The sequence below is a fragment of the Cyprinus carpio genome, chromosome A15, assembly GCF_018340385.1.
Source record: "Cyprinus carpio isolate SPL01 chromosome A15, ASM1834038v1, whole genome shotgun sequence".
NCBI classification, from domain to species: Eukaryota; Metazoa; Chordata; class Actinopteri; order Cypriniformes; family Cyprinidae; genus Cyprinus; species Cyprinus carpio.
This window is the reverse complement of record NC_056586.1, coordinates 17,274,184-17,287,488: the sequence shown is the minus strand read 5'-3', so window position 1 is coordinate 17,287,488 and position 13,305 is coordinate 17,274,184. Positions and strand designations below refer to the sequence as shown.

General features: G+C 36.5%; 1 protein-coding gene across 2 annotated transcripts; it reads left to right on the top strand.

Moving 5' to 3' along the window:
* The first annotated feature begins 3,868 nt into the window (after positions 1 to 3,868).
* LOC109069331 (LIM/homeobox protein Lhx1) lies at positions 3,869 to 12,078 on the top strand. Of its 2 annotated transcripts, none has more exons than XM_042771254.1 (5): positions 3,869 to 4,783; positions 6,147 to 6,370; positions 6,925 to 7,289; positions 9,098 to 9,263; positions 10,324 to 12,078. In XM_042771254.1, the coding sequence occupies exons 1-5, from the start codon at positions 4,614 to 4,616 to the stop codon at positions 10,701 to 10,703; spliced, it is 1,305 nt and encodes a 434-aa protein (XP_042627188.1). In that variant the 5' UTR covers positions 3,869 to 4,613; the 3' UTR covers positions 10,704 to 12,078. The 2 variants fall into 2 exon arrangements, with proteins under 2 accessions (XP_042627188.1, XP_018941510.1); XM_019085965.2 differs by having other exon boundaries at positions 3,870 to 4,783; positions 7,012 to 7,289.
* Positions 12,079 to 13,305: the final 1,227 nt, after the last annotated feature.

Here is a 13,305-nt window from a genome sequence, read left to right as displayed (position 1 = left end):
TATAAATACCTTCATATCATATCAACCATAGTTCTATAATATTCCAATATATAATGTCTTAATGTAAATATCAGCACATCTGTTCTCTTACTGTTGTCACTAACCTATGCACTACCCTGCCGTTTTTTTTTTTTTTTTTTTTTTTTTTTTTTTTTACTATACTACAGAGCATGTTACTAACAATCATTCCACATATCATGAATAAAACGCGTAAACAAACAGGCAGCGTTGCAGAGCGATATGGAGAGGAGCCCGAGGCACAGAGCCCCCCTTTACTCGTGCTCCTGGCGGTCCCGGTGCACCAGCTGATCAAAGCCCGAGTAAGGGGTAATATTTCTCACTTTATTACCGGAGTCACAGCGTGTCTGTACAGCCGGCGATCACACACTGCTCTGCCCACACTAACTCAGTTAATGTATCGTAGCTATATAGGATGACTACATGCGAAAATACACTAAAACACTCACTGTCTTAATATTTAAACAGGGCATTTGCTTTAAGATGACATTTTTAAATTGCATTTACGTTTTTTTTTTCTTAATTTTTATTTTTTGTTGTTGTTTTTTCTGTCTGCAGTGCAATTTTAAAACGAACTATTAAACGACTTTTAGGAATTAAGCATCTAGCCGATATCAACAATCAAAAAAAAAAAAAAAAAAAGAAACGAAATAATAACAATAATAATAAAAAGTCCTAAAGTTTTCAAAAAATATTAGTCAAATTAACATTATGGCTAATTTTTAGATAAATTCCAAAAGATTGGATTATGAAGGCTAGTGGGTTAAAGATGCTAATAATTACTTCATTTTTATTTTTTATATATTAATTTATATATCATATGCTTTACATCACAGGCTGTGAACTTATTTTCCTAAATGCATTGATCATGACGTGGACAACAGAAATGTTTGTCAAGACGTTTTCCTTTTAACAAATATCAAATGAATCGTTTCATAATGCACTTGGCTGAGATTTGACCTGCAACACAGTTTATATCATGATATATTTCTGAGAATTTTTACCATATCTATAAACCACAAAGGTAAATTGAACGGTTTGATTCACTCGCTCGCTTTTTATGTTTCTTATTCGAAAACGCTTCTGCGCTAAGAGCATGCGTAATGCAGCGAGTGTAGTTTGACAGGCATTTGGTCTCCCAGCGGTGAGAATTTTTCGATCGATAGCTCCCTCTAGCACTGCCCCATCTCCAAACTCGCCGTTTTTTTTTTTTTCGTTCGGTAGTTAGTCTGACTGTGTATGTAATTGATTGAAATTTTTTTTCATATTGTGTGTGTGTGAGTGTGTAATGTTCATTATTCTGACGAAATGGATACATTTGTAATTGTCTAAATATAAATGAAACTTTCCCTCGTAGAATAGACATGAAATATAGAAGTTTAATTGTTTCAGAAGTTCTAAACCCAAAGTGGAAAACAGATTTTTTTTTTAATATAACCTGAATATGAGATTTTTCATACATGATAAACGAACGAAGGTCACTTTTAGGTTATTAAAAAGTTACAAAAATTACATTTATGGAGTTAAGAGTAAAATTATCTGCAAATGATTTTTAACTGTTAACATATAATGTAATACTGATAATCACTGTGAGAATTTTTTTATTATTATTGTGCAGTAATAAAAATAAGTTTTATCTTCTAATAATGTGATAATAGGCATATACACTAAATATGGCCGAAATACACTGAAATGTGGTGGTGTTAAAGAAAAATATATCCACGGAATTTTGTTCCATCTAAATTAAAAAAAATATTGTATTTTCTAATGTATTGAATGGTGGTTTTTATTATTATTATTATTATTATTATTATTATTATTATTATTATTATTATTATTATTTACGTTTCTCTCTATATTCAACCCTCATTATTGCAGTCGAAATATCCAGTGGATTTGCTTGCCGTCCAAACTGGGATGAAAGACTAGTTTAAAGGAGAGACAGGGGAGGGGTGGTGGCCGCATATAAGCGACTGCAAAGATGGAGTGTTTTCATCTTTTATCTGTTATTCTTCGTGAAACAACACATGTCATCCAAGGGTCCCACAGTCAAAGAGGAGCACTCCCTAGACACTCATCGGCAGCTGTTTCTGTGTGTTGTGTAAGGCCCTTTGCTTCCATGGCTTGGAGCAGCCCCACTATGCCGTTACATGAGAAGTGGCCCATATGCACAGAGTTGCGTGGTATTGATTCCAGATTCCAGACTGGAACGTTTGCACAATATACGCTGACAGAATGTAAATAGCTAAGACTGTGAGGTTGAGGGGCGTGTGTGTGTGTGTGAGAGAGTTGGTTTGAATGAGTGAGTTTGTTTTTGTTGGTGGTTTGTGTTGTTGTAAATGATGTAGTAGGTTGTTGAGGTTTGAAATGAGATTAGGATCCGGTACGTGTCCTTTAATGATATTGAATTATTACACTGATACAAATACAAATCGCTGTGAAAATTTCAAATGAGGTTAATGTGCATACAGAAAAAACTAAACATTTCATATGAGTAAATAATTATTCTACAGAAAAATATAGCAATAATATTACACACTGAACATTTTTATATATTATAAAACATTATATATATATATATATATATATATATATATATATATATATATATATATATAGCCTATATATATATATATATATATATATATATATATATAGCCTATATATATATATATGGTAAAGGGTTATAGGGATTGAAAGATTAAACAAAATTATTGTCCATCTATACAAGGAAACAAACCCATACAATCTGAAATTGTTCTAAATTCAATAGCCTTACCCTATTTTTTTATTTGCAATGAAATGTATCTATTAGCCACATATACTTGAGGAACGCGATGTATATTGCTTAAAATCAGAAGAACGGACTTAACAGATCTAACAAAACACCATAAGGTGTCTGGGCCATTAGAGACTGCTGAGGTGATCTAACATCCTTTAAAGTTTAGAGCACTCTTGTCTTTCACTTTCTCTCGTTTAACAAAGGACCAAAGGAGGATGTTGTTCTTAAGTGTCTTTTCGTTGAATGAATGACGAAGTTTAAAAGGTTAAACAAATTGTCTGCGTAAATTCAATATTGAATTGAATATAATGAACATCTTTCAAAGTAAGTTTCTTGCTGTACTAGGAAATATGGCTATAAATCAGATTTAGTGTCAGCGAAGAAATGAACTATTCGCATTAAAATTCTTGCCATAGACAAGTGAACATATGATCTTATACAACAAAATACGTCATTATTTTATGGCATATTTCGTGAAGGTTTCAGGAAACATTCTGTAAGTTGTCTTGATAGTTTCATGTCAGATACAATAAGAAAAGGTACATCATTTTATGTTTGCGCTGTTATTTGATACATAATTAATTAAGAATTAAAAGTAGCAATGCATATTCCAGAATAAGCATCCTTTTCTTATTACGAAATAAACGCAACCACAGTTACACAACAGCTTTCACAGCATGACGTATCCTGAATATCTTAAAGTAGGCTATTGACACATCTACCTATGCATAAACAATTCATTAATTTTCAGATATGTACCTTACCAAATCCTTCGCTCCTTCCTCGGATCCACCAGAATGGACGAATTTTGGATAATGACGAGATACATTAAAACTAAAATTTAAGAAGACTTTCGAATACCAAGGTCTGTTTTCTGACTCTCCGCATTAACTAAGATATGACAGTTTCTGGGATTTTTGACAATTGGTGTCTTCTGTTCCCTATAAATAGCGCGGAGTGTGCCGGTAAAGCGGCGAGGGGATAGCTAATGGTTACTTGAACAGAAAGCCGCTGATTGGCCTCGGCTCGGTGTGACGTCAGGAGACTGTGAATAAGGCTGGCTCGTGTGCTTTCAGGAACATGCAGAACACCGGAGGCTGTTCGGGGATCGTCATCAGTCCTGCAACGAGATGTCACGCGCATTCTGTTCACACTAGCATCTTTCACCTCTTCTGTCTTACCGAGGAAACAACACACGCTACTGAGGGAGACGCACTTTCTTTCAAAGCGTTTGGCCATTGCATCTTTCAGAGGGACGTAAACAGTGGATACGTGGACATGGTAAAGTGCACTCCTGTCTCTGGGCTCGCATGTCTCGTGTGCTAGTTCCGTCCAAGACCGGTTGCATTAGATGCTTGTTTATGAAAGACTTTTATACACAACATCATCAATGCTTCACCTTGTTGTTGACAACGGCGACGTGCTTTTTCCGCAATGATATCCTTGTCGTTGTAGCCAACGAGCAGTTGGTGTTTTGAACGATTTCTCTATGCTGGCTTTATTTATGCATCACAAAATTTGGCAAGGAAGAGGATGAGAAATAATGACTGACAACTGAAGCACTACCTCATGAGAAGATCCTCGTTTATCATCTTGATTTTGGACCGCTACAGGTCCATCCAAATACACAGAAGTGGTGAATATAATTAAAACTTCTTGATCTTTTCCTTTCGAGCCTGTTCGCAAAGACTGACTTGGAGCATCCTTCAGCATTACAACACTTTCCCTTCTCTCTTTGGAAAGAGAGAAAACAGGAGCAGACTCTCAGGTTGTGGACACCACGGCAGTAACTGTGGGAGCACATCCAAAGACAATGGTCCACTGTGCGGGCTGCGAGAGGCCTATATTGGACAGGTTTCTCCTTAATGTTCTGGACAGAGCATGGCACATCAAGTGCGTACAATGTTGCGAGTGCAAATGTAACCTAACAGAGAAATGTTTCTCTCGAGAAGGAAAACTGTATTGCAAAAACGACTTCTTTAGGTAAGTTCCTTTCGTGAGTTCGACTGCTGTGGGTCTATTACTGTGATAGACGGAATTATAATCATTTATAGTAGCCTACATATTATGTGCTTCAGAGACACTGGTCCACAAAGTCCACAAGAACAATAAAATGGTTGGCAATATTTTTAAACATCAACATACAATTATAACCGGTTGGGTTACGGCTATGGATACAAATTTATTTATTTATTTATTATTTTATTTTATTTATTTTTTTGCTAATTTACCGTTCATATGATACATATAATTAAACGACAGTTAATTTTCAGAAGAGGTGTCACTTATTTGAGAAGTAGCTTAAAACATCAGTTTGCCTCAAATATAATAAATCACTAATTTCTCAAACACTCAAAAATATTTACAGTGCTACTTAAATTTAGTGAATTTTCTCCATTAAACTCGAAAGGCTGTTAAAGCTTTACAAATCCCAAATATGTATGCAATTTTGAATGATTTCATTTGAATTTAGGACTTAAGTTCACATTAACATGAAGTGTGATCCTATGTACTGTCAACACGACCAACTTGTTTGATTCTTTGATTAGGACGCCCATTAATTAAATGCTTGTTAATTTGAATTGTTATGCAAAATGACGAGCAGATACACTAATAGTCTGTGTACTCGTCCGCAGCAAAGGTTTTGAAGGAAATCACACTTTGTTTACAACGAATGGCAGCCAGGGAAGCCGCAGGGATCAATGCTTTGCCAGGGTAGTTGAAAGTGTAACGCGGCCCAGTGGCAGGCTGTCTGCACAGCCCCGTGTGTGTCTGCAGTGGTTCGAGTTAAGATGTGATAAGTGGATTTGAATAATAAACGACTCTGAGATGGAAACCCTCAGACAATGTTATCACAGACTCAGAATCAACAATCTGTTCAGAGAACCACAATACACATTATTGGTCATAATTAAGTGGTGAGTATTTACTGCAGTGGTGTTTTTATTGGAAGAATGTACATGTCCTTTTGTTACGGGGGATTATTAATTATGCTTTAATGCACATTAAAATACATGCAAAATTATTATAAGTATTATTAATTTTATTTAGGCCTACAACAGAAAAAACTAACAGTGTACTAATACTTACCTAAATTTTATTTTAATTTGCGTTAACTGTGCATAATCCATGACACTATAACAAATAATAATTGTGATAAAAAATATTCCAAAAATTACCGTGATGATAATATTAAACATTTACGAACACTCATTTTATACACACTTAAATATAAACAATCCTATTCTGTTAATTTAGTCTGGTTTGGAGCTTTAGCCTATATATTTATCTGCTGTTTTACTGTGTTATAGTGACCTTTTATTTTTCATGGTCTGTTCATTTGCAGGCGCTTTGGAACAAAATGCGCGGGTTGTGCTCAGGGGATCTCGCCGAATGACTTGGTCCGGAGGGCACGGAGCAAAGTGTTTCATCTGAACTGCTTCACATGCATGATGTGTAACAAGCAACTATCCACGGGGGAGGAACTGTACATCATAGACGAAAATAAATTTGTCTGTAAAGACGATTATTTAAGCAACACGAACGGAAAAGACACCAACCTCCTTTCAGGTGAGTAAAATGAATTGAATGATAAGAAAAAATATATATTTTGCATACTGCACGCCCTCATTGTTTTGCCCACATTATCTCGCTTCATTAATAATATGTAATATACTTTAGATTAATACGGTATCGTTTGATCTAAAAAAAACATGAAAATATATGACTAATAAAAAATGTGCTGTCTTGAATTCCTTTAATCCAAATAATGACTCAGTAAAACATTTTTTTTTGTTCATAAATCAGACTGTGTAATGGATAATATGTTTTGAAAAGCGTTATTATTATTATTATTTGTTGTTGTTGTTTCCAGTTTCCATGTGAAATAAAATACAGATTTTGCTGCATTCATTTTGTGGCCTATATTGCTAGCTAGCCAGTTTATATTTTCTAATAATCTTTTGCACTGCTGTAGACTATAGTGCATTGTGACAGTTGCGCCAGCTAAATATTTCTTTGTTCTTTCTTTGTTTATTCGTTTCTTTTGTTTTATTAAATTTTGTGTTTCTTTCTTTTTATTTTTTCTTTGTGTTTGTTTATTTATTTTACATTCCATTGTTTAGTGTCTAACACTTCTCTGGTCCCCATGTCTAATTCTGAGGTTTTTATTTCGACCCCCTGTTTCCGACGGCCCTTCTTTCCCCATTCAGTTACAGCTTGCAGTGATCCTAGTTTATCGCCAGATTCGCAAGACCAGCTACAGGACGATGTCAAGGATGCGGAAATCGCAAACTTATCGGACAAAGAAACGGGTAACAATGAAAACGACGACCAGAACCTCGGAGGCAAACGGAGAGGACCGCGTACCACTATTAAAGCAAAGCAACTGGAGACACTGAAAGCGGCGTTCGCGGCGACCCCCAAACCAACCAGACACATCAGGGAGCAACTGGCGCAGGAAACGGGGCTCAACATGCGAGTTATTCAGGTAAACTTACACATTATTGCAAAAAAAACAAAAAAACAATGCTATGTTTGCTGCTAGTAATTTTGAGGACAATGAGATAGGCTGAGATTTTATGTGTGTGATTCTTAGACATATTGTGGTAAATATTTCTCTTCCTGGATGAAATAGAAAAAAAAAAAAAAATACAGACACGCGCCTTCATTGTGCCTCTTCATTCCAATCCTTGAGGCAATACTGTCTGAACAGAAATGAGGACACTTTTTTGCTGGCACCTGTAAATATTTGGAAGTAACATTTATATGGTTAGCCTTTTTATACTTGACTTGAGAGATGGAGAGGCACGCCAGCTGGCATCAGACTAGTGAGAACGATGGGAGTCTTGGCAATGCAGCGCCATCACGTTTTGCGACCACATTTAGACATGCTGTGGCGGTTCTCAGTCAAGTGGAAACGCAGAAATCTGTCCCTGTGTCTGTCAAAGTACCTCATACGAGGTGGTTTTCTGTGAGAAATTGAGAATCGATCCTAGCTTTTTTTGTCGAGTGAACGGCGGAACAATGAGAGTCAAGCCAAGGCGCGCAGTACACTGGAGAATGCGCGCCCTCATTTACGCACGATGGATTTGTCAGCATCGTTTTAAAAAGCTTCATCTTGGTCATTTCTTTCGGCGTGAGAGATCCGATAAGAATATAGATAAAGCATCATCATCGTTAAAAGCCTCGTAATAGATTGGTGCTGTGGGGTTAAAGTCTTAAAATGAGACTGAACGTAAGATCAAGTGCAGGGAAGGGGTTGAGATTAATGCAGTGGCGAGGTTGGATATTTAAGACCGTCAGAGTAAACTATAATTAGCAAAAGGAATTCAAGGGTGGATATATAGATTACGAAATAATAACTGCACAGAGCCGGTTAATATATCGGTAACCACCCTCCTATTAAGTATTAATTAGAGATGTGAAGTCCCCGCTGCTGCCCTCTCAGTCGGAGTAAATGGAGGGTTAAAAGATCATTAAAGTGAGGTTAGATCCGACTCTCTAACGGTGACGATAATTACGAGTAATCTTGTCACTACAAAACGAATGTGTTCAGTCACTTCACAGGCCTACCTCAGTTGACTGTGAAGACACTGCTCTGAACCAATAAAAAATGGTAAACTTGACATGTAAACATTAGGCCATAGTGTCAGACTATTAGGTTTCCTGGTAGGTTATCTTATTTTAATGCACCACTCTTATCTTATTTTTTCATTGCACTCACTGTAAAATAATAATAATGTAACGAAATACAAAGTGCAATTGATGACTTAAATGTTCAATTCAGAATGGTGCCAAAGGACATTTGCATTTCTGAACACTTTGAATTACTAATAAATAAAACTGATTTGACGCTCTCAAAACTGTAAAATCAAAGTAGAAGTGGCAGAAATGATTGTGACGAATTAAATGGGTGGAAATAGACTAATTCTGACACAATTTATGCAATGCAGAAATTGTATCAGTCTCATACACAAACTGACTTAAATATTTTTATTTTGTTAGGTGATAATGCACTTTTTGTTCTTTTTTTTTTCTTCACAGTTTATGTTTGTCCACGTTACTGGGTGCTCATATAACTAAGCACAGAGTCGCACTAATAAACTAATACTTGTGTAATTATTTCGTGAAGTTGCATACAGCCTACAATGCACAGTTATTGTTTTTACCATTCTAATTAATTGTTGTGACGTGACCTATCACTCTGATACTATTCTGTAAAGTATTACCGATTTTAGCACAAAATGTTGATAAGATGTTAATAGAATTCCGTTGCTATTTGTCCACGTGCACTAGGTATGGTTTCAGAATCGGCGGTCCAAAGAGCGGCGCATGAAACAGCTGAGCGCGCTCGGCGCGAGGAGACACGCGTTCTTCCGGAGTCCGAGAAGAATGCGAACGCTCGTGGACAGACTCGAGCCTGGAGAATTAATTCCAAACGGCCCGTTTTCATACTATGGAGGTAAGATATAATTGCGTATTGTAGACTTATCTATCTCAAACGTTTGTCTGAAATAGCTATTCTTTCTCGCGCTGGTTTGATTCGTTACGCATCAGAAGTGAAAATGGTTGAATTACGCGACGAATATACGTTCAAGATGTTTTTGTTTTTTTTCGTTTGTGTTTGAAATATTTAAATGGTTTGCAAATATAAATTTTGGTTTAGACTGGGCCTCTGAACGTGGAAAATTAAGCTATCTACTGGCAAATTTTTCATTTTATCCGTGTATTTGATGCTCAAATGCTTTGATAATGTCAAACAATTTATTGATAATTGTGTTGCTCTCTGAAGAACTTTTGACAGCTGCTTAGCCGTTTCGCTGATTTACTTTATTTTTTAATCCACAATGGCGAGCATGTTCCGTCATTATACGTGTGTCGACATTCATCGTATGTACTTTAATTCAGTCTAGTTTAGTTTTATTTCACTTTATATTTTACATTCATATATATATATATATATATTCATTTTCTATTTTTTCTTTATATTTATGTATATATATATATGTATTTGTTTTTTTTTTATATATATATTTAATATATATATATATATTAATGATTGGTGAAATTGGTTAATCCAACTTAAATCCCAATATTACATATTTCTGCTGTAGCTGTTGGGTAAACAAGTGGCTATAATAAAAACCATAGTATAAAACTGACTGTCAAAAATCAACTTTCCTTTAAAAAACATAAGCTTAAGTACAAATGCCATTTCCCCTATATTTTGCATAAAGAGGCAGTTATTGTTATATATACACTATCATATCAATAACAGCTTTGTTATATAGGTATTCAGCTGTTCAAAACCTTTCTCACTGTAATTAGCAAAGCTTTGTTCTCCCCACCCAACTGCATTTGTGATTTCAGTGTAACATGTTCTGTGACTAATGTCGCATATTGAGATTTGTTCCAAAGAACGACAGACTACATATTCAATGCATTTTTAAACAAGGAGTTGTGTCCTGCTCTTTGTTTTATAAATCTAAACCAAAATTCTTGTATTCTTTGTGTATCTGCAGATTATCAGAGCGAGTACTACGTTCCGGGAGGGAATTACGACTTTTTTCCCCAAGGCCCCCCATCTTCGCAGGCCCAGACTCCTGTAGATCTCCCTTTTGTTCCATCGTCAGGACCCACCGGTACCCCTCTAGGGGGCATGGACCATCCTATCCCTGGCCACCATCCATCCAGTGAAGTACAGCGCTTTTCAGACATCATGTCTCACCACCCAGGGGATTCGCCCAGTCCAGAGCCAGGGATACCTGGACCCCTCCATAGTATGTCCTCAGATGTTTTTGGACCCAGTCCGTCCTTTACATCCCTTTCCCTCAACGGCAGCGGATACAGTAACCACCTTTCCCACCCTCCATCAGAAATGAACGAGGGCACGGTCTGGTAGCTTCTGTGAACGGACATTTCAGCAGAGAGAATTTACAGACGAGGGAGGGTAGGAACAGGGACACTGGCCGCACATTCTGGTTATCATTTTTGTCTTTCCCCCCATTTTACCTTGTCATAAATGTGGTGGGACAGCTCACAGAGAGAGCAGCAGAGGGCAGCATGGGCATTGACATTTACCTTCTTGAACTCATTGTGTTGATGTTCAGTTTCCTTCTTTCTTTCTTTCTTTCTTTATCCCATGTCCAAACTCAAGAAGAGAAAGAATTGATACTGATGACCCGTTTGCTGAATGAACTCTATGAGCTACGAGGCCCAGCGTAGCAGTGTCCCTCCAGATGCTCAATGTGTACCACCGGTTAAACCGCCGCTCTAAAAACAGCGATTGCGACACATTAACAACGTCAGCTACCGTCAAAGACTTGTCAGCTTTACAGAGAAACACCTAAGGCGGCTGATCTAACGCTAACCTGCAATGTTGACTCCAGGAAAGATCTAAGCTGTCAGACTAATTTATTTATTTGAAAACTCCTCAGACCTCCTTGCCTTTCAAGGCTCTGCCATACTGACACTTAAACAACCTTTTCGACACTAAATATGTTTCTGAAGGCCAGGGAGAAAAAGCTTTTTTTCTCGCTCTGGACATATCCTGTTTTTGTTTCCCAAGAATTCCACCAAATCTGAAGAAGTTAGCCTTCAAAAGGCAAAATGTTAAAATGTGTATGGATGGTGAACCCTTTATTTAATGGAAGAGAACTTGAAATGTTGATATATGAAGTCTACCTTCTAAAATTATTTTAACAAGGGTCTGAAAGAGACATAGAACAGTCAACTGTTTACGTAATATATTTAATTCAGGAGTTAAAAGTATCAACCATGATTTAGAACCTCTTGATCCAGAAAAAAAAGTTCCAAGCAACCAACCAAACTTTTGTATTGATTTTATTTATATTGTATGATGAAAGCAAGTTTGCTGGGGTTGTGGTTCACTGTGCTAGTTTGTACAAAATGTTGTTTACAAAAAAACCTGGAAAAAAAAAATCAAGTAGACAGTTGCCAAATAAAAACATAGCACAAATACTGTAAAAGTGCTTTGCACCATTATCTGCAGAACGTGTTGAAACAAAGTGTAAGTGTTTAAAAAACAATGAGAAGTATTGACTTCTTAATTTTTTTAGTCTGCTGAAAAAAAAAAACATTCATAAATTGTTAATATAACATACTTAGACCTACAAGTTTTATTTTTGTGTCTTTAAAGGAAAATCCAAACTATTGAAATTGATGGTCAAATGTGCAGCAAGCAGCTGCTACTTTCTTTAAATATCAAATTCTCATGGTATGTCTTTTATTGTTCTAATAAACCTAAGCTTACGTGACCTCCAGTGCATATTAGACCATTCACTGTATAAATACAACATGTTGAACAAATTTGTGAGTTTTTAATAAAATTAGAAAATATGAAATTCAAATGATAGGTGCTTTTCCTTGGACTAGCTGAGCATCTAAATACAAATGCAAGGGGATTTCCCATGTCTTGAGATGCTGGTTTCTGAGAAATATGACTTCTGAAGAATATTTCAGAGTGTGGCTGTATAGCTGAGAATAGCACTGTGAAACATTAGCATCTCTCAGAGTGAATTTGACATGGTGGAGGACACCACATAACCCTCACAAGGTTGTCTTGCCTGCTTTATGTGAAACATTCTTGTGATGTCTGATACAGCATTTGATAATATTCACATAGCATCATTTACTCAGCGAAAAAATGATCGGCTAAATCAGTTTTTTATGTGATTATGTTGTACCTTTTCCACTTTGAGATACAGTATACTGTGAATGGAAATGCCACGTCCTTGCTGATGAGAGTGAGGTTTGCTTTCAGTGCGAAACCTTTCAGGGCATGTAGTCACAAGCTGAGAATATTTAAACTGATGACTTTTCTGATGCTCTTATCACTTCATTATCATATTCCAAAAGAAACAAAAAATATTTGTAATTTTTATAGCACCTATTTGACAGTGACTATATCACAAACTGACAGTATTTTTGTGTCATACAAGTATTCATTATTTATATTTTTATATACCAGCATCATAAATTAATTAAAAAAAATAAAATAAAATGGTGGTGGTGGTGGGGGGTGAGGGGTGATTCGACTTTCAGTGGGGAGCGTATGTGGGGGGAATACTTCACAGGTATGGAGGCAGGGAAGACGGACATCAAATTGAGCCTGTTATCTGGGGAAAAAGCCTTTATCTCATTGCAGTGTGTGGTTTTAGTGTGAAGGAGCCCAGCGGTGCCCCTGCTGCACCCAGCACATAATCCACTATGAATTAATCATGGTCCTGAGAGTTAAACAGGCCTGCGGGCCCTCCTGAGCCCAGGGCTTAACCACACCGCTGACTCCATGCTCTGTCACCCGGGAGGCCAAAGCTCTTTAAATTCAAATCTCATATTGATTGAACATCGACTATTGGTTTGGCCTGACCTTGTAGACACATTAAATATAAATGTTTGGATTGTTTTTACATCTTAAGAGCAGGATTTGAATACAGACATGCCACCCACTAATGTCATAATTTTGATGTGATGGTAGTGGTCAG